General features: G+C 46.5%; 1 protein-coding gene across 1 annotated transcript in view; it reads left to right on the plus strand.

Moving 5' to 3' along the window:
* CWF19L2 (CWF19 like cell cycle control factor 2) overlaps positions 1 to 25,909 on the plus strand; it is a 153,954-nt gene that overhangs the window by 26,730 nt on the left and 101,315 nt on the right. Inside the window, exons 5-8 of the mRNA XM_040426268.1 lie at positions 14,387 to 14,506; positions 20,110 to 20,203; positions 22,680 to 22,795; positions 23,515 to 24,152. Of these exons, the coding sequence (XP_040282202.1) occupies positions 14,387 to 14,506; positions 20,110 to 20,203; positions 22,680 to 22,795; positions 23,515 to 24,152 (968 nt within the window). The remainder of the gene's footprint in view (positions 1 to 14,386; positions 14,507 to 20,109; positions 20,204 to 22,679; positions 22,796 to 23,514; positions 24,153 to 25,909) is intronic.

Raw genomic sequence — 25,909 nt, forward strand, 5'->3', positions numbered from 1 at the left:
AATCCTCCACAAGCTGATAGAAAGAAAGAAAGAAGCCATGGGTTTTTTTTTGTTTTTTTGTTTTAAATCCTGGAAACTCTTTAAAGGGGTTGTCCGGGTTCAGAGCTGAACCCGGACATCCCTCCATTTTCACCCCGGCAGCCCCCCTGACATGAGCATCGGAGCAGTTAATGCTCCGATGCTCAGGGAAAAGGCATTTTTTGGAGATCCGGTGACGTACCAGGCTCTCCATGGGGCTGTCAGGAACCCCGGTGATGTCACCGGCACTGATGGGCGGGATTTAGCTCTGCCCTAGCCAGTAAAACGGCTAGGGCAGAGCTAAAGCCCGCCCCTCAGAGCCGGTGACGTCACCGAACACACTGCCGGGCGGAAGTTTACACCCGGCAGTGTGTTATTGAAAACAAAAGAACCCATGCCCTGCGCGATTGGAGCCCATCGGAGCATGAGATGCTCCGATGCTAGCCTCAGGGGGGCTGCCTGGGTGAAAAAAAGGGTATGTCCGGGTTCATCTCTGATCCCGGAAAACCCCTTTTAAAGGGGTTTTAGGTACTTTTATACTGATAAGCTATCCTCAGCATAGTCCGTAAGTACCTGATCTTCAGGGGTCCAACATCCCACCCCTCTGATGATCCGCTGTTCTGTTAATAAACTCCATAACTACACAGCTCCATCCATCGTGTAGTGGACGGACTTGGTTACTGCAGCGCTGCTCCAATTCACTCCAATGGGAGTAGTTCTGCAGTAATCAGCTCTGTCCACTACATACAAATAACAGGGGTCCCGGACTCCTGACGATCAGATATCAATGGCCTTTTCTGAGGACGGGCCATCAGTTGAAGGGCATCTTCACACATGGCAGATTGTGTTTTTCAGAAATTTCTGCAACTGTAAATCGGTTCCATTCATTTGGCTGAGGCTTGCAGAAATCCATGAGCTTGCCTCCCATCCACCCCAGTCAAATGAATGGAACTGATTTTCAGTCGCAGAAATTTCTGCAACCAAATCTGCAGCGTGTAAAGGCAGCCTAAAGGTACCCAAAAACCCTTTTCTTTCTATAGAATTCCTTTAACCCCTTAGAGCCATGGTTCAGGAGTTATATTACAGCTGACACTCTGCAGCAATGCCCAGGAATGGAGATAACTCCGATCCTGGCTGTTTAACCACTTAGATGCCATGGTCAGTAGTGACCACGGAATCTAAGTGGCTAGACATAGGAAAGGGGCTTTCTCTGTTACCACTTCAGTCTACCTGCAAAGAAAAAAGTAGCAAAAATAAAATCAAAAATCAAAAATTATATATAAAAACCAAACCATATTAAAAGCCCATAATTGGTATTGCCGTGTCCGTAACAATCATAACTATTAAAACTTTATCAACAAGCCGCTACATTATACATGAATATATAGCGACACAAAGCAATTTTTTTTTCTGTTTTAAAAAAGTTTTATTTAGTTTGTAAAACTATTGACTGTGAAAACGACCCCCCCCCCTGAAATTATTGCAGTTTTTTTTTCCCATTCTACCCCACAAAGAAAAGATAAAAGTTAAGATTTTTAAAACATTATGTGGTGCCATTAAAGGGGTTGTCTCATATTAGCAAATGGCAAGGTACTTACTAATGTATTGTGATTGTCCATATTGCCTCCTTCGCTGGCTGGATTCATTTTTCCATCACACTATACACTGCTCGTTTCCATGGTTACGACCGCCCTGCAGTCCAGCAGCAGTGGCCACACTTGCACGCTATAGGAAAAAAAACATCGGCCTCTCTAGTGGCCGGGACCATGGCAGCGCGCATAGGCTGGTGCTTTTCCCCATAGTGTGCAAGTACGACCACCACTGCTGGATTGCAGGGTGGTCGTAACTATGGAAAACAAGCAGTGTATAATGCAATGGAAAAATGAATCCAGCCAGCAAAGGAGGCAATATGGGCAATCACAATGCATTAGTAAGCGCCTTGTATTCACTTCCCCCTACATGATAATTGCCATTTGCAGAAGTGAGAAAACCCTTTAAAAAATACAAGCCGTCCTGCAAAACTAAGTGCAGAGAAGGGGCAGATGGAGCTTGACAGTTGTCCTATAGCGGTGGCTCAGTGGTTAGCACAGCGGTTTTGCAGCACTGAAGTCCTTGGTTGGAATCGGCAAGGAGTTTAGGGGTACGCCGATTTTCTCCCACACCCCAAACACACGCAGATAGATTAATGTGCTCCCTATAACATTGCTCCAGTTAGGGGTTTACCGTAGATTGTGAGCTCCGACATGGACAGGGATTGATTTGTGCAATTTCTGTACAATGCTGCCGTATATGTTGGCGCTATATAAGCAGCAGGAAGTCAATAGATCACATTTCCTGTGTTTTTCTGATAAGAGCTCCATATAAAACATAAATACTATAGACATTGTAAAAAGCAAAAGCCCTGCGTCTCCCTCCTGTCACACTGTGATAACGGCGGCTTTACCGTAGGAGCGCGTTCCATTCTCTCTGTAACCTCGGTGGTGATGGAATATGTATGACGTGGGCCGCGTGCCCGGGTGATCTCTAGAGCCCCCTGTATAGAGGAAGATTACGCTGAATGCAGAAAGTGACCCGTGGCCCAGGGTGTGCAGCCGTTTGCCTGCATCTTGTTGCTCTGCCATTATTGGCATTCTCATGGCCTGTGTCGCACTTGCCGGCTGTCGCCATCCCCACGCTGAGGCCTCATTACTTAATGCAAATGTGAACATTTCAACTTCTTTAAACTCTTGCAAAGGAAATAAGGGTTTATCTAAGAAAAAAAAAAAATGGATTGCTTATTTCCAAGAAATAGCACCACTCCAGACTGGTGGCTGCGCCTGGTATTGCATATCTTTAACTTGAATGAAGCAAAGCTGCCATACCAGACACAGCCTGATACAGCGGCACTGTTTGACCTGTTACCTGGGATCCCCGCCGATCAGCTGTTTGAGAAGGCACCAGCGCTTCTGCGAGTGCCGCGGCAGTCTCCAGCTTTTCCTAGGCCAGCGGTCATGTTCATCAGTCACGTGGCCTAGGAGCAGCTCAGCCCCATAGAAAGGACCTGAGCTGCAATATCAAGCGCAACCACTATACAATGTACGGCGCTGTGCTTGGCGAGCTGAGAGAAGGCCGCGGCGCTCACAAAAAGAGCTGATCAGCAGGGGTCCCGGGTGTCGGACCCCCACCGATCAGATACTGATGACCTGTCCAGAGGATACGTCATCAGTATTAAAATGTCGGAAAACCCTTTTAAAGGGTCTGACACTGTTGCTGTCCATTCAGTGGACTATTTAGGGGCGCCCTCTATTTGGGGAAATCTCCACATCTCCTGCCTTACTCTTGAAAGAGGATCTGTAAGCTCCCCTGACAAGTTTGCTTTAGCCGTCCTGCACAAGACTGTATCCGCTTTTTTTTTTTGCGGACCCATTGACTTCATTAGGTCCGTGGTCTGCATTCTGTGGATATAATCTTTTTTGCGGAAAGCACACAGATGATACTTTCCATATCCGTATGCCAGTTCCGGAAACAGGTAGAACGTGTCCTATGCTTGGCTGTAAAATGCAGACCACTGACCCATTGAAGTCAACGCGGTTGCAACACGGATGGTATCTGTATTTTGCAGATCTCCAATTTGCAGGCTGCAGAACACGGTCTTGTGCATGAAGCCTTAGCGCTTTATTTCCCACTAGCAGAAGGACCCGGCTTCACACGGGTATATTTAATCTATTTCCTTTAATGTTTGTGTGTGTCATTAAAAGCTATCGACAATATCCGCTATAACAGTGACCTCCACAGCGCCGCAGTGAAGAAAAATGGCTGGGTTGTTATGGAAACCTGGAGTAAAACTGTGTGTATGTGGAGACTAAGGACCTGCGAGCTTCTATTGGCTGATAAGGGACATGTGACCGTGTGTATGGTAGTTGGGATATGAAGAGAAAGACCTGCAGGCTTCTATTGGCTAATGTAGGTCATGTGATGTGCCATATTAGCATTTTTTGGGAATATCTCAGGAACGGTACGTGCTAGAGAGCCGAGATCCCCACAAAATTTCTTTCCAGGTAGCCAGGGATGTGTATCCCAAGTTTCGTTGAAATCGATGGTTGCGTTTTTGAGTGATCGCGGAACATACATACATATATCCTTACATACATATATCCTTACATACATATATCCTTACATACATTCATACATATATACATTCATACATATATACATTCATACATATATACATACATACATATATACATACAGTACAGACCAAAAGTTTGGACACACCTTCTCATTCAAAGAGTTTTCTTTATTTTCATGACTATGAAAATTGTAGATTCACACTGAAGGCATCAAAACTATGAATTAACACATGTGGAATTATATACATAACAAACAAGTGTGAAACAACTGAAAATATGTCATATTCTAGGTTCTTCAAAGTAGCCACCTTTTGCTTTGATTACTGCTTTGCACACTCTTGGCATTCTCTTGATGAGCTTCAAGAGGTAGTCCCCTGAAATGGTTTTTGCTTCACAGGTGTGCCCTGTCAGGTTTAATAAGTGGGATTTCTTGCCTTATAAATGGGGTTGGGACCATCAGTGGTGTTGAGGAGAAGTCAGGTGGATACACAGCTGATAGTCCTACTGAATAGACTGTTAGAATTTGTATTATGGCAAGAAAAAAGCAGCTAAGTAAAGAAAAACGAGTGGCCATCATTACTTTAAGAAATGAAGGTCAGTCAGTCAGCCGAAAAATTGGGAAAACTTTGAAAGTAGGGGCTATTTGACCATGAAGGAGAGTGATGGGGTGCTGCGCCAGATTACCTGGCCTCCACAGTCACCGGACCTGAACCCAATCGAGATGGTTTGGGGTGAGCTGGACCGCAGAGTGAAGGCAAAAGGGCCAACAAGTGCTAAGCATCTCTGGGAACTCCTTCAAGACTGTTGGAAGACCATTTCAGGGGACTACCTCTTGAAGCTCATCAAGAGAATGCCAAGAGTGTGCAAAGCAGTAATCAAAGCAAAAGGTGGCTACTTTGAAGAACCTAGAATATGACATATTTTCAGTTGTTTCACACTTGTTTGTTATGTATATAATTCCACATGTGTTAATTCATAGTTTTGATGCCTTCATAGTCATGAAAATAAAGAAAACTCTTTGAATGAGAAGGTGTGTCCAAACTTTTGGTCTGTACTGTACATACATACATATATCCAGGCTCGGACTGGCTCACCGGGAAGCCGGTGAAATGCCCGGTGGGCCCCTTGCCTGTCTGCTTATACTGCAGCCAGAGCCACCAGCAGGGGCAGAGCAGTTGCTATACTTTCAGTTTCAGGCACCTGGCTGCTATCAGGTGCTGGACTGCAGCACTGGCACACATAGCATTTTACTTTGGTGAAAGGGACAGCACAATACTTTGCAGCGCTTGTTCCTTTCTCCAAAGTAAACTTCACCGACCCGACATGAGCGGACAGCTCCCCCTCCTCTCTGCAGTGTGATATTCCATCATGTGTGAGGAGGGGGCGGAGCCCGAGGAGCCGAGGCAGCAGCAGGAGATGATGGAGACGCTGCTCTCTCTGAGTCACTGTGCCTTCAGTATAAAGTCCAGTTCTCTTCTCTTACTGGTCCCACTACTCCACACAGCAGCACTGGGGTAAGTTACTGTGGGAGGGAAGTGGGAAGAGAGTCCTGAAGCTGCTGCCCCTGCACATCTTGTGTCCCTGTTCTTGTGCCCCTCACAGACCTTTCCCACCAACTATCTCACCTATACTTTATACAGGGCAAGAAGTTCTGTCTCCCAGTGTCCCCCTCTTCCCTCTCATCAGTGGCATTTCACACTTTCCCAGCCCCTCACCCCCACATAATATGTAATGTCTCTGGAGCAGTGGCGTGCACACAATCCATGGGGCCCCGGTGCAAAACTGAACCATGGGGCCCCCCTTCCCGTCGCCGCCCCCCTCCCCCCGCCCCTCCCTCCACCAGCAGCAGAGTTAGGCTCCATTCACACGTCCATTCACACGTCAAGAATAGGCATTTCTATGGGGGCGCCGGGCTGGTGTGTTGCGGACCCGCAATTTGCGGGTCCGCAACACACCACAGACGTGTGAATGCAGCCTTAGGCTACTTTCACACCTGCGTTAGGTGCGGATCCGTCTGGTATGTGCACAGACGGATCCGCACCGATAATGCAAACGCTTAGATCCGTTCAGAACGGATCCGTTTGCATTACCACGAAAAAAAAAAAAAAGATAATGCAAACGGATCCATTTTGACTTACACTGAAAGTCAATGGGGGACGGATCCGTTTTCAATTGCACCATATTGTGTCAGTGAAAACGGATCCGTCCTCATTGACTTACATTGTAAGTCAGGACGGATCCGTTTGGCTCCGCATTGTCAGGCGGACACCAAAACGAATCTGCACAGACAGATCCGCACCTATAATGCAAATGCTTGTATCCGTCCAGAACAGATCCGTTTGGCTTCAAGCAGCGTTTTGGTGTCCGCCTCCAGAGCGGAATGGAGGCTGAACGGAGGCAAACTGACGCATTCTGAGCGGATCCTTATCCATTCAGAATGCATTGGGGCTGAACTGATCCGTTTTGGGCCGCTTGTGAGAGCCCTGAAACAGATCTCACAGGCGGACCCAGAAACGCAGGTGTGAAAGTAGCCTAACTCTGCAATATTTCTGTAGCCTGCAGCCTCCGACTGCCCAGTTGGGCTGAAACTACTACACCCAGCATGTTCTGGCAGGAATAGTAAATGGATATTGGTGCAATTCTGAGCTACTAGTCTATATAATATTTTATTGTATTATATTGTATTGTATAGACTAGTAGCTCAGAATTGCACCAATATCCATTTACTATTCCTGCCAGAACATGCTGGGTGTAGTAGTTTCAGCCCAACTGGGCAGTCGGAGGTTGCAGGCTACAGAAATATAGCAGAGCTAGTTATAAAGCCCCCATCAGACCCCACTCTGAACTCACTGACCATAAATGTGCTGAGCAATTATGAAGACCTTTTTTTTTTTTTTTTTTTTACAAATCTTATCTTCACTTCCGAACCGGCACCGGCTTCTTCACGTTCTCCGGTGCCTTCTTCCTGCTGCATCTCGGCGTTGTTGTGCGCCTGCGCAGCCTAGGGAAACGTTGTGTCCGGTGCGGCCGCCCAACAGGAAATGACTAGGCACGCCGCACCCGCACGGGGAGGAGAATCGGGGGGGGGGGGGGGGGGGAGACTCTCACTCAAGGAGGGTAGGGCTGGCCTGGCCTGGCACTACAGCGCAGAAACGCAACACTGGGTGGCGGGCCCCGGGTCGGCCGCCCGGATTAAGGCTGTTTCACACGAGCGAGTCCATTGCGGGAATCGCGCTCCGTGTGTGAGTGTGATCCTCCGCTCTGGACTTGCAGGAGCGCACGGCATTATCATGATTTATAATGCTATGTGTCTCTGCATGGCCTTTTTTCCACAGAATCATACTGACCGCTTTATGTCACTATGTCCAGAGCGGAGGTTCACACTCACACACGGAGCGTGATTCCCACAATCGACTCGCTCGTGTGAAACAGCCCTTATACAGGCAGGCACAGCACTACTGCAGGGCGGGGCCAGGGGTCCACAGGCGGCCGGGCCCCCTGGAGTGCCGGGCCCAGCCGCGACCCCTGTATGTACGCCCCTGCTCTGGAGGTTATATCAGTGCTGGAGCGATATAAGAGGAGCGGCTGATATCAGTCACATAGGATGTAATGTCTCTGGAGGTTATATCAGTACTGGAGCGTTATAAGAGGAGCGGCTGATATCAGTCACATATGATGTAATGTCTCTGGAGGTTATATCAGTACTGGAGCGTTATAAGAGGAGCGGCTGATATCAGTCACATAGGATGTAATGTCTCTGGAGGTTATATCAGTGCTGGAGCGTTATAAGAGGAGCGGCTGATATCAGTCACATATGAAGTAATGTCTCTGGAGGTTATATCAGTACTGGAGCGTTATAAGAGGAGCGGCTGATATCAGTCACATATGATGTAATGTCTGGAGGTTATATCAGAGCTGGAGCGTTATAAGAGGAGCGGCTGATATCAGTCACATATGATGTAATGTCTCTGGAGGTTATATCAGTGCTGGAGCGTTATAAGAGGAGCGGCTGATATCAGTCACATATGATGTAATGTCTCTGGAGGTTATATCAGTGCTGGAGCGTTATAAGAGGAGCGGCTGATATCAGTCACATATGATGTAATGTCTCTGGAGGTTATATCAGTGCTGGAGCGATATAAGAGGAGCGGCTGATATCAGTCACATGTGATATAATGTCTCTGGAGGTTATATCAGTACTGGAGCGTTATAAGAGGAGCGGCTGATATCAGTCACATATGATGTAATGTCTCTGGAGGTTACCGTATTTTTCGCCCTATAAAACGCACTTTTTTCCCCAAAAAAATGGGAAAATGCCCCTGCGTCTTATGGGGTGAATGCTGACATTTTTACAGGCTGCGATGTATACGAGAGCGGGGAGGGACTGGGTGCGGTCACTGTACTCCGGCCCCGCCGCTCCGGTGCTGCAATATTCAAATATAAAATGTCTCATTCAATTAAAAGTGATTAAACAGGCCCCCCCCCCCCCCCCCCCCCCCACACACTTTTAATATTACCATACACCCTAACAGCCGGGCGGGCGGCAGCATAACTCCCTGATGTCACGTGCCTGCGCCGCCTACTTTATGAATCAAGCAGGCGGCGCAGGCACGTGACGTCAGTGAGTGAGTGACGCGATGGCCGCCCGGCCTGCCTGCGTTGTACAGAAGCTGTTAGGGTGTACAGTAATATTAGGAGTGAGGGGGCATGTGTAATAACTTTTAATTGAATCAGACATTTTATATTTGTATACTGGAGCGGTGGGGGGGGGATCTGTGGATGACAGTTTTATGGGGGACATCTGTGGATGGCACTGTTAAGGGGTGGGGGGTCTGTGGATGGCACATATATAACAGTGCCACCCGCAGATCCCCCTCCATAACAGTAACACCCGCAGATCCCCCTCCATAACAGTGCCACCCGCAGATCCCCCTCCATAACAGTGCCACCCGCAGATCCCCCTCCATAACAGTGCCACCCGCAGATCCCCCTCCATAACAGTGCCACCCGCAGATCCCCCTCCATAACAGTGCCACCCGCAGATCCCCCTCCATAACAGTGCCACCCGCAGATCCCCCATCATAACAGTGCCACCCGCAGATCCCCCATCATAACAGTGCCACCCGCAGATCCCCCTCCATAACAGTGCCACCCGCAGATCCCCCTCCATAACAGTGCCACCCGCAGATCCCCCTCCATAACAGTGCCACCCGCAGATCCCCCTCCATAACAGTGCCACCCGCAGATCCCCCTCCATAACAGTGCCACCCGCAGATCCCCCTCCATAACAGTGCCATCCCACAGATCCCCCTCCATAACAGTGCCACCCGCAGATCCCCCATCATAACAGTGCCACCCGCAGATCCCCCTCCATAACAGTGCCACCCGCAGATCCCCCTCCATAACAGTGCCACCCGCAGATCCCCCTCCATAACAGTGCCACCCGCAGATCCCCCTCCATAACAGTGCCACCCGCAGATCCCCCTCCATAACAGTGCCACCCGCAGATCCCCCTCCATAACAGTGCCACCCGCAGATCCCCCTCCACAACAGTGCCATCCCACAGATCCCCCTCCATAACAGTGCCATCCACAAATCCCCCTCCATAACAGTGCCATCCCACAGATCCCCCTCCATAACAGTGCCATCCCACAGATCCCCCTCCATAACAGTGCCATCCACAAATCCCCCTCCATAACAGTGCCAACCACAGATACCCCCCAATAACAGTGTCCGTCACAGATACCCCCATAACAGTGCGTCATCCACAGATCCCCCATAAGGCCTCATGCACACGACGGTTGTTGTGTTCCGTTCCGCAAAATGGGGTTCCATTGTTCCGTGATCCGTTTCCGTTTTTGTTTCCATGTGTCTTCATTTATTTTTGGAGGATCACCAGACATGAAGGAAAGTAAAAAAAAAAAAAGTCAAGTTTGCCATGCAAATGATAGGGAAAAAACAGACGCGGACGCGGATGACAATCTTGTGTGCCTCCGCGTTTTTTCACGGTCCCATTGACTTGAATGGATCCGCAAACCGTTTTCCGTGGAAAAAATAGGACAGGTTATATTTTTTTGACGGACTGGAACCACGGATCACGGACGCAGATGACAAACGGTGCATTATCCGAGTTTTCAACAAACCCATTGAAAGTCATTGGGTCCGCAGAAAATCACGAAAGCGGAACAACGGACACAGAATAAAACAACGGTCGTGTATGAGGCCTAACAGTGCGTCATCCACAGATCCCCCATAACAGTGCCATCCCCAGATCCCCCCCCATAACAGTCTCCTTCACAGATCCCCAGTAATAGTGCCATCCACAGACCACCATTAGTTCCAAACCCACCAAAAGCACACCTTTTTGGTTCAAAAATTTTTTTTTCTTATTTTCCTCCCCAAAAACCTAGGTGCGTCTTATGGGCCGATGCATCTTATAGGGCGAAAAATACGGTATATCAGTACTAGAGTGTTATAAGAGGAGCGGCTGATATCAGTCACATGTGATGTAATGTCTCTGGAGGTTATATCAGTGCTGGAGCGTTATAAGAGGAGCGGCTGATATCAGTCACATATGATGTAATGTCTCTGGAGGTTATATCAGTGCTGGAGCGTTATAAGAGGAGCGGCTGATATCAGTCACATATGATGTAATGTCTCTGGAGGTTATATCAGTGCTGGAGCGTTATAAGAGGAGCGGCTGATATCAGTCACATATGATGTAATGTCTCTGGAGGTTATATCAGTGCTGGAGCGTTATAAGAGGAGCGGCTGATATCAGTCACATAGGATGTAATGTCTCTGGAGGTTATATCAGTGCTGGAGCGTTATAAGAGGAGCGGCTGATATCAGTCACATGTGATGTAATGTCTCTGGAGGTTATATCAGAGCTGGAGCGATATAAGAGGAGCGGCTGATATCAGTCACATATGATGTAATGTCTCTGGAGGTTATATCAGCGCTGGAGCATTATAAGAGGAGCGGCTGATATCAGTCACATATAATGTAATGTCTCTGGAGGTTATATCAGTGCTGGAGCGTTATAAGAGGAGCGGCTGATATCAGTCACATATGATGTAATGTCTCTGGAGGTTATATCAGTACTGGAGCGTTATAAGAGGAGCGGCGGATATCAGTCACAGAGGTTGTAATGTCTCTGGAGGTTATATCAGTGCTGGAGCGATATAAGAGGAGCGGCTGATATCAGTCACATATGATGTAATGTCTCTGGAGGTTATATCAGTGCTGGAGCGATATAAGAGGAGCGGCTGATATCAGTCACATATGATGTAATGTCTCTGGAGGTTATATCAGCGCTGGAGCGATATAAGAGGAGCGGCTGATATCAGTCACATATGATGTAATGTCTCTGGAGGTTATATCAGTGCTGGAGCGATATAAGAGGAGCGGCTGATATCAGTCACATATGACTGTGGATAGGTCATCAGTATCTGATTGGTGGGGGTCTCATACACGGGACTAGGGATCGACCGATATTGATTTTTTTAGAGCTGATAACCTGTGAACTTTCAGGCCGATAGCCGATAATTTATACCAATATTTTGTGCATTTTCATTTTTGAAAAAAAATAAAAAAATTCCTACACAAATCTGTTGTTAAACAAAGAGATGCCATTATATATCTAAGATTAAATATTTATACTTAATATTTTGGTGTTTTTTTTAATTTAATAACTATTTCCCCCTTAGGGGCTAGAACCTGGATCCCTTGTCCTATTCACCCTAATAGAGCTCTATCACACTCTCCCTGCTGCCCTGTGCATAGTACACATGGCAGCAGGGAGCTGACTATGGCAGCCAGGGCGTCAGTAGCGTCCTGGCTGCCATGGTAACCGATCAGAGCCCCGCAATTACACTGCTTGGGCTCTGATCAGAAGCTGCCACTGCCACCAATGAAGATAACTTGCCTATTAATTCAAATATAGCGACACCTGACCTCTATGAGGGGTAGCTGCGATCCGCAACAGTTAACCCCTCAGGTGCAGCTATATGATTCACCCGCCTCCTATATTTGAATTAATAACTGAGTTAACATCATTGGTGGCGCAATGGCCACAGCCCCTCCCCTCCTCCTCCCCTCTTGCCTCTCACTGGTGTGCTGCTGAGGGAACATTGATCGTGTTGATAGCAGCACGATCCATGTTCGCGATTCGTTATCGGCATATCGGCAAGGTTAGATGCTGATACCGATAACTTTGAAAATCCTGAATATCGGCCGATAATATCGGTAAATCCGATAATCGGTCGATCCCTACCTGGGACCACTGCCGATCAGCTGTTTGACAAGGCAGCGGGGCTCCTGTGCGCCCTGTGCCCTTCTCTGTGATTTTTCTGGGCCATGTGACGTCACGTTCATTGATCAAGTGGCCTAGGAGCAGCTCAGCCCCATAGAGGTGAAGGGGGCTGAACATGATACCAAGCACGGCCACTATACAATGTACGGCGCTGAGCCTGGTGAGCTGTGAGGAGGCCGGGGCACTACTGCCAGCACTTCAATAAACTTATCCTTCTGAATATGCAGGAAACATTTCCTTCACTTTGGATATTGTTTAGGCTGGGGGACTGGGTGGTTCATCTAGGACATGGAAGGTCCACGTCTGACCGCTGTCCAAACTACTGTAAATAACAGATACAGTTATCAACTAAATGAGTTGCTTAAAGGGAGTCTGTCATCACAGTTTCACCTTTTTAACCCTTCCCATAGCTTTTGAGCAGCATTACAGTTGATAAAAACGTTACCTTTATAAGCAATCGTGGACTTATAAAACTGGCAAAAATCATCTTAGTAGGATATGCAAATGAGGGCTCGCAAGTGCCCAGGGGCGGCGTCAACCTCGTAGGTGCCCAGGCAGCTCTGCCTTATCGTCGCTTCCCCCCGCCCATCCTTTCCCTCTGCCCGCCCATCTTCTTACTTCTTCTTTCGCCGAGATCCCGCGCCTGCGCACTGAGTCCATCGGCCGGCGCATTCCATTCCTGGTATGGCATCACAGTAATTAATGCGCATGCGCCGGCTAACGGACTCAGTGCGCAGGATCTCGGCGAAAGAAGAAGTAAGAAGATGGGCTGGCAGAGGGAAAGACTGGGCGGGGGGAAGCGACGATAAGGCAGAGCTGCCTGGGCACCTACAAGGTTGACGCCGCCCCTGGGCACTTGCGAGCCCTCATTTGCATATCCTACTAAGATGATTTTTGCCAGTTTTATAAGTCCACGATTGCTTATAAAGGTAACGTTTTTATCAACTGTAATGCTGCTAGAAAGCTATGGGAAGGGTTAAAAAGGTGAAACTGTGATGACAGACTCCCTTTAAAGAGAAACTATTTGATATAGTGCAGTGCACAATACTGTTCTGTTTAGCATACTGTTACTGTATTGTGTGCTAAAATGCATACATGTGTGCGAGACTGAAAAATGAACAAGTTATATCTCCAGCTCTAGGGTGGGCCCCCAAAATCAATTCCACTGGTGGGCCCTAGGCACCCCAGTCCGACACTGCATATATCCTTACATACATATGTATGTCCTTCTTTATATATAGATGATATTGCAATTGTGGAACATTTCTCTTAAAACTCTGCATTGTGTCATTCCACTGTTATTCCTCTTGGAAATGTAGCAATACTCGTATATTGACCTTGTGGATCTTACCATTTTGGTGGTTTATGTGGCACGGTCCCACACCTCTGATGTTGTCCATTCCATGCTGCCGATGTCACAAGTGGAATCCTAACACCCAGTCATCAATGTATTGAGGCATTTCCAGGAGGAATAACCAAGGCATGGTACTTTGCAGAGTTCTTAGAGCCGATATTCAGAATTTTTATGTTAAAGAGAATGTAAGTAAAAACAGATATTAGAACTGCTGGCTCCGTTGCTGTCTGTGCCCTACAACATTTCGGGTATGTTTGCACGCCCTTTCTTTTCTGCGCGGTTTTCAGCACGTATTCTGTTTCTTATTGTTTGCACTGGGAAATCCACGCCATAGTTTATACAACACGGAGAACTAATTCATCCGTCCCCTAGTATACCTGCGCACAGTTTGTGCACCTTGCTGCCTTTTCCTTATTTTACATGGTTTATATCTAATCCGAGTACGGAGCCAGGCTTGAGATGCGCGCAGCGTCCGGCTGACGCCCCCAACACTTAGGCACCTGACAGTTTTCTTTGCGCTTCTTTCCCCCTAAGACCAGAGATTGCCTTGTACGTCTTGCAATGCTAAATGAACCCGTGCTTCCATTTCAGAGGGACGACTGGATGACCTTAGACTTTATGTCTCTGAAAGCGACATCAGCAGCCGCATTAAGAGCAGAAAGACAGAAGGAAAAAACACTGGAGCGTGAACGAGGCGAAGCCGCCGAAAAGGTAACGGAGTCATTCATCTGAGAGAGCGTGCGCCGCCTGTGAATTGCGTTGCAGATTTGTGCCGGGCCAAGGTATGTGTGACGGCGTTAGCGTGCAGATGGCTGCTTCTTTCTGAGGCAAGAAAAAAACTGGCGAAAATTCACGTAGTGCCCCAAGAAAAGGGGCAAACGTGTGTTTGTGGGCAGCCGGTATGCTCTCCAGCTCCCACATGGATTATCACCCAGGTTTCCTGGACGCCAATTATATGTAGTTCTGGGATTCGGGATGTATCGGGCCCCTTTCAGACGAGCGAGTTGCACACTCCGGACTCGCAGCGTGAGTCTAAGACCGCTCCCGCCCTGACCTCCCAGCACTGCCAGGGTCGCATAGCGTTATATTGATTTATGATGCTATGTAACCCTTACAGTTCTGGAATGTATTGGACAACACTGACAGCATTATGTCAGTGTTATCCAATACGTTCCAGACCTCTAAGGGTTACATAGCATCATAAATCAATATAACGCTATGCGACCCCGGCAGTGCTGGGAGTTCGAGTTCGCAGCGAGACACTCGCTCGTCCCCTTACAGGGGAGATAAGGGACCCCTCCCTTGTCTCACACTTGCATGTATATGTGATATTAGCAGCAGACCGCTCATTGACTTGAATGGGCACTGTGTAATATTTAAAGGGGTATTCCAGTTGTGACGAGTAATATTAACTATTAGATCACCACTGATCACGAGAACAGGAACCCCATACCTAGTGGGGGGCGGCCCCCCAAATGAAAGGAGCGGCAGGTCACTCATGCACACAGCCGCCTCTGTGGCTGCAGTCATCATTATGAGAGTTTAGGCAAGCGCTGGTCTTGACTGTCTCCTGCAGAGATAAATCAAGTGCGCATGCCCGGCCCGTCACTCAAAGGGATACAGAGCCCCCATTCTTGTAATCGGCGGACCCCCCCGCTGATCTAATAGTTGTCCCCTATTCTGTGGATAGGAGATAATGTGGCAGAATCGGAATACCCCTTTACTTTCCCCATGGTGGTGCTGCAGGGAGATACAACACGTGCTGCCAGGTCTCCTCACAGGTTACATCCGATTTCTGGAAGCTCCAGCCGGAACCCCTTTGAAGAGCATCCATTGACCTGATGTACATGGCCGTATGCTTTACCTGCTCAGAGTGCAGAAGGGGGCTTCATGTCACGCCCTGTCGACCACTAAAGGGGTTATCTGAGTTCAATTTTTAATGGGCCAATGGCAGGGACGTCAACGCTGCTCCCAGAACAGTCTGGTAGGGTGTCATCAATGTCAGTTGGGTGCGGGTCCCACCTCTGAGACCCGCTCTTGTCTCCAAAACAGGGCCCCTGAAGTGAAGGGGAGCGCACTGCACACGTGAGACCGCTCTCCATTCACCGCTATGGGACTGCCGGGTGCTGGCGTGAATATTTCTGGCAGTTCTCTAGCGGTGTACGGGGATGGTGCTGCATGCTCAGTGCGCTCTTCATTCACCGCTATGGGACTTCCAAAAAAAATCTCTCTTTAAGGACTGAGAGTCTCAAGTGTCCTCTTTTGCATGTAGTGCAGAGAATCTAATGTATTCCTAATGGGATATGCCTCATCATATATTAGGCGTATCCTCCGGCAGTCCGTGCATCTAAACAGACATCTATGTTAACTTATCTTTTAATGGATATTTTTTCTACAGTGGAACCGTAAGATGACAGATGGCCCCTGTAAACGAGGTGTGTGAACGCAGCCTTAGCTGTATGGCTGATGAGGGGAGCAGTTATACCTGGAGCGATGCAGGTTGAAGGACCAAGAAATCCAACTTTGATTCCCTCAATACTGCGATGCAGGTGGCCCCCTCGTATTCAGTGCCCTTGGCTCTCTGCGCTCAACACTTGCTAGGGGAAGGGGGCAATCGCAGGCCCCAGGAGACTAAAGGGTCACTAACTTTCCAAAAAGCTTAATATGTCATAGAGACATATCAAAAGTTTTAGATCAGTGGGGGGGTCTGAGCGCAGAGACCCCCACTGATCTCTCGAACGAGAGGAGAGACATGAGACATGAGACATGTCCTTAGCAGCGAGCAGAGAGCGTGTGATATGTGTGCGCTTGGCTCCCCTCATTCTAGGGAGCACTGGGGGTCTCAGCGCTCAGACCTCCAATGATCTAAAAAGTTTTTTGAAAAGGTAGTGACCCTTTAAAAGTTGGATTTACAGCTCATGCAGCCTACACTGCTCTCCCTGTCACCTATATAGCACTGCCAGCAGTTTTTAGGGGTCGGAACTGCTAACAGACTCCCTTTAACAGAGATATGTTATGCGGTCCCATAAGAAGCACTACTCTGAAGATGATATCTATGGGAGAGTGTTATGGGCGTGGCCTGTGATCTGTGCAGAGGTCATTGTGCAGGGAGGGGAGTAGATAAGCTGTGACCATCACCTACTGGGAATGGTGTATCCTGTGCTCTCTGTATATAGGTGTTATCTCCAGTTGTAATCCTGCTTGTGATCATAATAAGATGGCTACTGAGATGTGATCTCTACAGAACAGGAAGGTGTCAGTCTATTATTTGCTTTTTTTTTTTTTTTTTTTAATATAGATGGTGATATAAAAAAATAAAATAAAGTCACCAAAAATTCTTAAAAGCTACAGTTAACATAATACCTTGCAGATCAGCAATATCTCATTTGCGGATGGCACATTCCCTTTAATTCTGTCTATTACGGGAGAGCGGTCCCTTCCTGCCCCGCTATAATCAGATGTGTGTTTGTTGGCGCTGTGATGCTGAGTATTGTTTGCCTCTGAATATAAACATGACCCGTGTGCCGCCTCGGGAGTTCACCTTCCCCGGCACTTCTCTGTTCTGCCGCCTCTGTGACCAGACAGCTTTAATATTCGTGCTGACAATATTTGTCTCCCTCTCTCCGGTTTTTTCAAGGTCGTACATCACACGGGCTGGATATCATCGGCCCAGCGTTTACCTGCTCCACTTTATCTCCATAACTGCAAAGCAGAATGTATTGTCCTGTTACTGCCGACAGATCGCTGGGCTGACAAGATAGATTTATGCTACTTCTGATTTAAAAGGATTTCATAGGGCGTTCTTAAAGGGACAGCAAAGCGATAAAAAAAAAACATGTAATTTTTGTATTTTATTTGATCAGCACCTATCTGAATGGGGGAAGGGACTACTGGCACATCAGGGTAAAAGGGAACGTGTCATCAGAAAATGACCGGTTGTTTCAATCATGTTTTTAGGTTTAACATATTTTTTAAGAATTTTTGATGATGTTATTTTAAATTTTCCATGTCAATATCTATATTTAAATTAAACCATAAAATCCTGCAGTTTTTGCACTGGCCACTAAGCCTAATAATAGGCGCCACTTCTATTCTGTACAGATCACTTTACTGTAGTTATCTGCTTATCTGTCATTCTAATCCTGCCTGTAATGATATCACCTCTGTGTATAGTTAAGACAGGATCCCCCATTCACAATTTGTTTGATGATTGTTAAAGCTTATCTATTCCCTCCCTGTACAATGACCTCTCTCAGAGCATGCCGAGAAAACCCAAAGTCAATGAGGTCCTCTCCTGACCACTGTGTCTATGGACCATGGGGCTGCCGTAAAGCAATTTTTTTTTAATGCTGTGTAAGGGTACTTTCACACTTGCGGCAGAGGATTGCAGCAGGCAGTTCCATCAGCAGAACTGCGTGCCGGATCCGTCAAAACGTATGCAAACTGGCATTTGTCAGACGGATCAGGATCCTGATCCGTCTGACAAATGCATTGAAATGCTGGCTCCTGCATCCTTACAGTGTTTGGGCACGGGTAAATCCAGCCTCTGTTTTCTTATGGTATACCTATGTTGGTTTAGGCGTGTTTTAACGCCCCAGGTTGCACGGACATGATAACAGATAAATCACATATGTAGAATCTCACGTGAGATATTGTTGTATTCTGATTGTTTTGCCAGAAGCTTGATTTACGAAAGAATCACCCCTAATCATATTGGGGCAATTAACACAATTGCAACACGGATAACAGCCCTTACGTGTAGAGCCGAAATATGTGCTGCAATCGATTCTAGAGGACCCAACATCAGACTTGACCAATTTGTCGCCTAAGTTACGACTCCTGCGAAAGGAGCACAATGGGGGAACCCTGAACTCCTCTATACTGTCAAACCCACTGGCCAAAACCGACCAGTGTTTCCTGACAATGGATGAAACCTGAGGACTATTGATGCTAAAGTCGGTGACAAATGGAATCCTGGGCATCGCAGTCTTGGGCCTCCTTGGATCTCCATTCATCATTCTAGTTTTAGCTTTGCAGATACTATCGGAAATAAGACTCTTTGGGTATCCTCTAGTCTGGAATTTAGTAGCCATCTCTGTTAATCTAAGGTCCCTGACAGGGCCCTCATCAACTATCCTAGCTACCCGTAACATTTGGCTGAGAGGGAGAGACTTGATCATCGGTCGTGGGTGATGACTTTCAAACCTTAAAAGGGTGTTTTTGTCAATGGGCTTCACGTATAGATCAGTGACCAACTCATGTCCCCTAATCGAAACCTCTGTGTCAATAAACTGTAGCTTGTCTTGAGTGTACCAAAGTAAATTTGACACTTGGATCAATGTCATTCAAAAATGAGTGGAAAGCCATGAGGTCCTCTGTGGCGCCCACCCATACCAAAAAAATCTCCTCTATATAGCGCCACCACCCCAGCACTTGGCTGAAGTGGCGGCACCCATAGATATAAGACTCCTCGAGGTGGGTCATGTATATGTTTGCATAGGTGGGCGCCACATTGTACCCCATCGCGGTCCCCCTCAGCTGGACATAATACTCATCTTGGAATAAAAAATAATTCCTAGTTAAAATGAATCTCAGCAATGTAAGCAAAAATACCCTGCATTCCTCTGTGTAATCAGTACACCGTAAGCATTGTTGAACCACCAGGAGGCCCAACTCATGTTCAATCGACGTGTATAAACTACACCCGTCAAATGAAGCCAGAGTGGCGCCCCCAGGTACCCTCAGATCCTTGATTTTAAGCAAAAAATCACTAGTGTCCCTTATATAGGACCTGGCGGACACTGCAAATGAGTGCTGCCTTGGCCTTTTTCGTATATATCTAACAGGACCGGGTCCGTGGTCTGCTCCAAGGAATTGCACCAGCTTTTATTTGTGTGCTGCTCTTCAACTTTTTTTTACATGTATATATATCAAAAATAGGCAGCACTCCAGGAAATAAATGAATAAACAATCACCTTTTATTCACCCATGTGGGCAGCGCAACGTTTCGGCTCAGCACTAGAGCCTTTCTCAAGCAAAGGCTCTAGTGCTGAGCCGAAACGTTGCGCTGCCCACATGGGTGAATAAAAGGCGATTGTTTATTCATTTATTTCCTGGAGTGCTGCCTATTTTTGATATTTTTGTATTTAAAGGACTGCTTATCCTTTGGGCCGTGCACCCTTCCACTGATTGAACCCTCTGTGCTGCCTTATTTTTCTATATATATATATATATATATATATAGTGGTGGACCGGCCCCACAACTTCTTCTCTTTCTATATGGCTCCTTATAATCCAGTCTTATCCTTGTGCAGGAGAAGATCCAGGCCAGGGAGTTAAACCCGTTCTGGAAGGATGGCGGTACAGGATTGCCACCAGAGGAGGGGGATGTAACCTCAGATAAAAAAGGTAAAAGCAATTTCCATAGAAGAGGCTTCCAATGTTCAGCTGTCTGTCGGTATATTTCACTGTCACTCCGGAGATCCACAGGAGCCTTGAAAGAATAGAAATTGCATTTCTGCTGCCATAGGAGAGGTAGCGCTCACATTTGTCATCCTATATTAGCGTTCTCATCCTTTTTGTGTTTTTTCTTTTTTTTTCTTCTTCAGCCGTACAGCGCATTAACATAACCGTATTAATCAGGCGTCCCACTCTGATGTCCTCTGCATGCAGTATATTTCATCATATCCTCTGGCTAATTCTGTAGAAATTGTCAAAGGCGAATGTGTAATCCGAAGGAATAAGTTTGCAAGTGACTTACCTTGCGGGAAAAATAGTAAAAAAGTTAAATTTGGTGGTGAAAATGTTTAATTAACAATATTTATTTTCTTTTATCTAATTTTAAAAATTTTTTTTAACAATTTAGTTGGGGCACTTCCTAATTTCTATACCTAGTTTAAGGAGGACCTGACAACTCTATCTAGTTTAGCAAATAGATGTATTCCCATATAAATACACTGCTGAAGCATAGAACTCTCTGTTGTGCCGTTCCTCTATTATTCATCTTGCAATTGTGAAGTTTGTATTTGTTGACAATGCAGTTTTAGTATTCCTCTTTTAGTACTCCTCAAAGGGGTGTGTCTCTTACATATAGCAGCACTGTGTCGGCCTTATCCGTATCCGATGAGGGTGTGACCCCAGCACCCCGCCGATCAGCTGTTAGAAGGGAACGTGGCACTTTACCAAGTGCTGTGGTCACTTCCTTGGCCTGTGACATCATCCATTGGTCACATGGCCGTTGTACAGCTCAATCCCATTCAATGTGTGGCGCTGTGATATAATATTAGGATGGCAGCAGTAGGCCCCCCACTGACGACCTATCCTATCCATACACATTAGATGTGTATCAGTTGAATCCACCCACCAGCTTCTGTGTATGGGGAGGCCTCCTGACTCTCCCCTGACATCAGCCAGCACATTGAATTCAAATGCCCAATCCTTTTATTAGCGGAGTAGTCTGGCAGCAGATTTCTTTTCTCTCCCTGAGCAAGCATATGTGCATGGCCTGCTTAAAGGGGTTGTTATGTCGGATTTTGATGGCCTATAACTGGGATATGCCACCAGTGTCTGGAACCACCCCTGGAACCCGCACCTATCTATAAAATGGGACACCGTAAGTGAAGGAGAGCACACTGCACATAGGCGGCATGCTCTTCATTTATTTCTGAGAGTTCCGAAAAAAAAACAAGCGAGCGCACTCGGCTATTTTCAGAACTCCCATAGAGATAAATAGAGGGCGGCTGCGCATGCACGGCTACCCTCCGCTCACTTCATGGGTCCCGTTGTCGAGATAGATGTGGGACCTGCAAATATGTGACATCTGTGGCGTATCCTATCGATAGGTGATCAAAGTCCCAGTTTAAGGATAGGCCTTCAATAATTAAAGTACACCTTTAGGGACAATTTTTGTTTAATTCTTGCATTGTACTTATTTTGGGCTAAAATATATATTTTTTCTATTGGTCTTTATTAAAAATATGGAGCCCCTTTTTCTGTACAGAGCTGAGATGCTATAGCAACAGCCTGTGGATTTTCTGTCTTTTCCGTCAGTTGGGGAACTGATGGCTCCATGTCTCTGACCTCCTAAACACTCCTTATAGCTCAGTTCTATCTTACTGATAAGAATGTGGCTTAAATAAGTGTTTATGACCTCTCGGTAGTTTAGAGATAAGGGTTATTAGATCGGCACAAAGTGAAAGTACCAGCCACACAGCTAGAAAAACTGTTAACCCTGTGACAGAACGGCTCAGTATCTTTAATAAAGGCCAATTGAAAATATGATTTTTAGCCAAAAATGAGTAAAATGCAATCAAAAACAACAATTGCCTCCAAAGGTGTACATCACCTTTAAGTCCCACAAAACCCCTTTGAGCAGGATATATAATTTCCTTAGGATCTGTGATCCATTGGGAACTTCTAGCGGATCAGTCGGTTTAATATGCTGCTGTATGTAAGGGTAAGATATTACAGCGACAGATTTGAACTACTAGTAACCGAAACGGCACAAATAATATTCTGCTCTTTGGCTCCCAGGAGCGCTGAAAAACGACACTGGACACAACATAATTATGAGCCGGTGATTTCAGGAGGGGAGCGCCCCCTACTGTAAGTAGTGCAGACCTGTAGCTGTAATTCGCCGACTTCACATAGGGCAGTGTAATTAGCTGGCAGATCCTCATTCATGATTCCTGCAGCACCAGAGCACCTTCCCCTCTGCCCGTGTGCGCACCGCATCTGGTACTGAAGGAGTAGTGCTGCCAGACCCTGCCACATGGACATGCGCAGGACGATTTTCAGATTTTTTGTTTTGCTCACCATAGGAAGTAAAGGCTGGTAATGTCATTAATGTGAGGGACACTCTTTTAATATTTTCGGTTTCCTCCAGTCCAGATGGTTGCAGATGGCGGACTGAGCTGGCTAAAAAAGTCTCTGCAGAGAATGAAGGAACAATCGGAGAGAGAGAAGCGGAGTCTGGAGGCCATTGTAGCTGAGAGATATGGCGTAAGAACAGTTGTGCTCGTAGATTTTTGTTTTTGCATTATCTCGCCCACTCATTGATGGTAAAGACCGCTCAGGAGGGTCTCGTTTTATTCTACGTTCACTTATGGCCTGCCGTTTTCTGCCTATTATTAATGACGTCACTCCTATAGTGGTCTCTGCTGAAATTGTAGAATTACATTGTGGTCATTCAGAGAAAGGACCGTTCATGGAATACCTTCTATCTATCCACCAAATGGGCTCTCTGTTCTGAGAGGTCCTTATGTCCTGGTAGCACATATTGTCTGGGACTGTCTTCATGAATCAACCCCTTTATTTATTTCTGTGGGTCCTTGTTTATTAAAGGGATTTTCCATAACTTTATGGGTACAACAAAACAGCACCATCCGGGTCGAGGCCATTCTGTGGACCAATGAGCCACAGCTGCCTCTACTTAATCTAATGAGACGGCGCTGTTCAGTGAGCCCCTTCAATACCGCATGACCATTAACAATACAGAACCACAATGTCGTCTCATTAGTTTTATCTGAGGCAGCTATGGCCGTACAACTGCAGAATGTCCACTTCGCATTTGTGCTGTTTGGACGTACCCTAATATTTTTGACCTCTCCTTTGGGTAGGTTATCAATAACACATTGGCTGGCCTGACCCCCAACACCCTACATCATACAGCGGCTGGTCCTTTGTAAAAAAAAAAAAAAAAATATTTATTTTCTTAACAGTCTATGGAGATCTTCCAGAGTAAAATGGAAGCGGCAGAAAAAGCATCATCACAGCATTTCAAGGGAGAAAGTGATGACAGGAGGGAGAGGTGGAGAAGGCCAAAATATCATGACCAAGACTCGCCAAGATATCCAAAACCAGAAGGGTCTAGAAACTGTGATAGGCAGCGTGACCGTTACAGTGATGATCGTAGATCTGATAGGTCTATCTATAGACAGCCAAGGGAATATAATGAAGAGGATAAAGAGTCCAAGAGGGAGAGAGCAGATCCCGGCCGTAGAGAATATCTAGCAAGACATTTAGAAGAATCTACTGATGGAAAGAGTGCTTCCTCCAGACTAAAACAGCAGTTCTTGAAACCTTCTGAAGATAAAGAGGAAACCAGTGCCATTGGATTTAGATCCGTAAAAGTTGACCCTGAACCATCGTCTCAGATCTCGACAAAAATTAGCTTCTCAAAACCTACAGATGATGAACCTCCACCTTTATGGAAGAAGGCGGCATCACACCATTCCAGGGAGGAGACTCGGGAATCTAATAGGAAAGACCAGGATATCAGTACAAAAAGTGTGAAGTCAGAAGAGTCAAGTGAACAGCACCAACATTCTTCTAAAGAGAGTCCGCCATCATCCTCACAGTAAGTCTCTAACACTTTTCTGAATGTGTATGATCTGCCGTTATGGAAGTAGCAGTAGTAGTAGTGCTGCTGGTTTCCCTATTAGCTGCCATAGTCTATAATTGGTGAACTTCAGTTCAAAAACAACGAAGGTTGAGTGTGGGCATTCTCCAAATGCATTTTCAGCCATATTCTGTAAGGTTGCTATTGATTTTGGCACATTTCCTGGGATCACAGTTGGGCCACGTTTTAAGATCTCAAATAATCCATACTTCCAATTGGGCAAAGAAAGACAGTAATGGCTGTAGTTTCCACTTTTTAATATTAGTCGATTCCACTTTTTAATATTAGTACTGTAAGTACTGAACTACCTTCCTATTGGACAATTTTTCCCCAATCTGGCAGAATAACAGTATTCTTACTAGATATTGTAGGATCTAGGGTCTGTAAACAAAGCAATTGGTCTGGGGTCTGTAAATGGGAGAGCTTTGGTCTGGGATCTGTAAATGGGGGCGCTTTGGTCTGGGATCTGTAAATGGGGGCGCTTTGGTCTGGGGTCTGTAAATGGGGGCGCTTTGGTCTGGGGTCTGTAAATGGGGGAGCTTTGGTCTGGGGTCTGTAAATGGGGGAGCTTTGGTCTGGGGTCTGTAAATGGGGGAGCTTTGGTCTGGGGTCTGTAAATGGGGGAGCTTTGGTCTGGGGTCTGTAAATGGGGGGGCTTTGGTCTGGGGTCTGTAAATGGGGGAGCTTTGGTCTGAGGTCTGTAAGCAAAAGGGGTCTATATATTTTCTGGGATCTCTAAACAGAGGTGCTTTGGTCTGGGGTCTGTAAATGGCAGTGCCTGGGTCTGTAAATGGGGGATCTTTGGTCTGGGGTCTGTAAACGGCGCTGCTTTGGTCTGGGGTGTGTAAACAAAAGGGGTCTATATATTTTCTGGGATCTGTAAATGGTACTGCGTTCTGGGATCTGTAAACAGGGGTGATTTGGTATGGAGTCTGTAAATGGGGGGTGCTGGAATCTGTAAACAGGGGTGCTTTGGTCTGGGGTATGTAAACAAAAGGGGTCTATGTATTTTCTGGGATCTGTAAATGGTACTGCGTTCTGGGATCTGTAAACAGGGTGCTTTGGTCTGGGGTCTGTAAACGGCGCTGCTTTGTTCCGGGATCTGTAAATGGGAGTGCTTTGGTCTGAGATCTATAAATGGGGGGCTAATTTGAATCTGGAAATGGGGGGATTCTTGGTAAATTTTGGGGTTTGGGTTTTGGGTCTGGTCTGGAGTCTGTGTATAGGTGAACTAATATGGAGTCTGTATGTACAGGGAATCTTGTCTGGCAACTGTAAACGGGGCTTCTGCACTGGTATCTGTATTTATTGTAAGAGATCTGGTCTGTACATTGTGTGTGTGTGTGGGGGGGGGGGGCTGGTATCGGGATCTTTATAAGGGGGGTGCCTCGTCAGGGATCTGTATACAGGGCGTCATTTAGGACTGTATTCTGAATATACATTAATGGTGTAATCATAGCATATGCCATACATTTTTGAGAAGTTGTCTTTCGTCCCTACTATTGGAAAGATGGGGTTTTTGATCCCCTATTGTGTATAAGTTTTCATCCAATATGCCTTAAAGCACACGTTGTAATTAATATTGATTCCATAAGTCATTTGTACATGCATGCAACTTTGTAATGCACTACTCACAAAAAGTTAGGGATTTTTGGCCCGCTGTATACTGCTGTACACCCTCTCTGGGGGGGGGGTGTATTTCCCCTGTAACTGGG

Source organism: Bufo bufo, chromosome 3 (genome assembly GCF_905171765.1).
Source record: "Bufo bufo chromosome 3, aBufBuf1.1, whole genome shotgun sequence".
NCBI classification, from domain to species: Eukaryota; Metazoa; Chordata; class Amphibia; order Anura; family Bufonidae; genus Bufo; species Bufo bufo.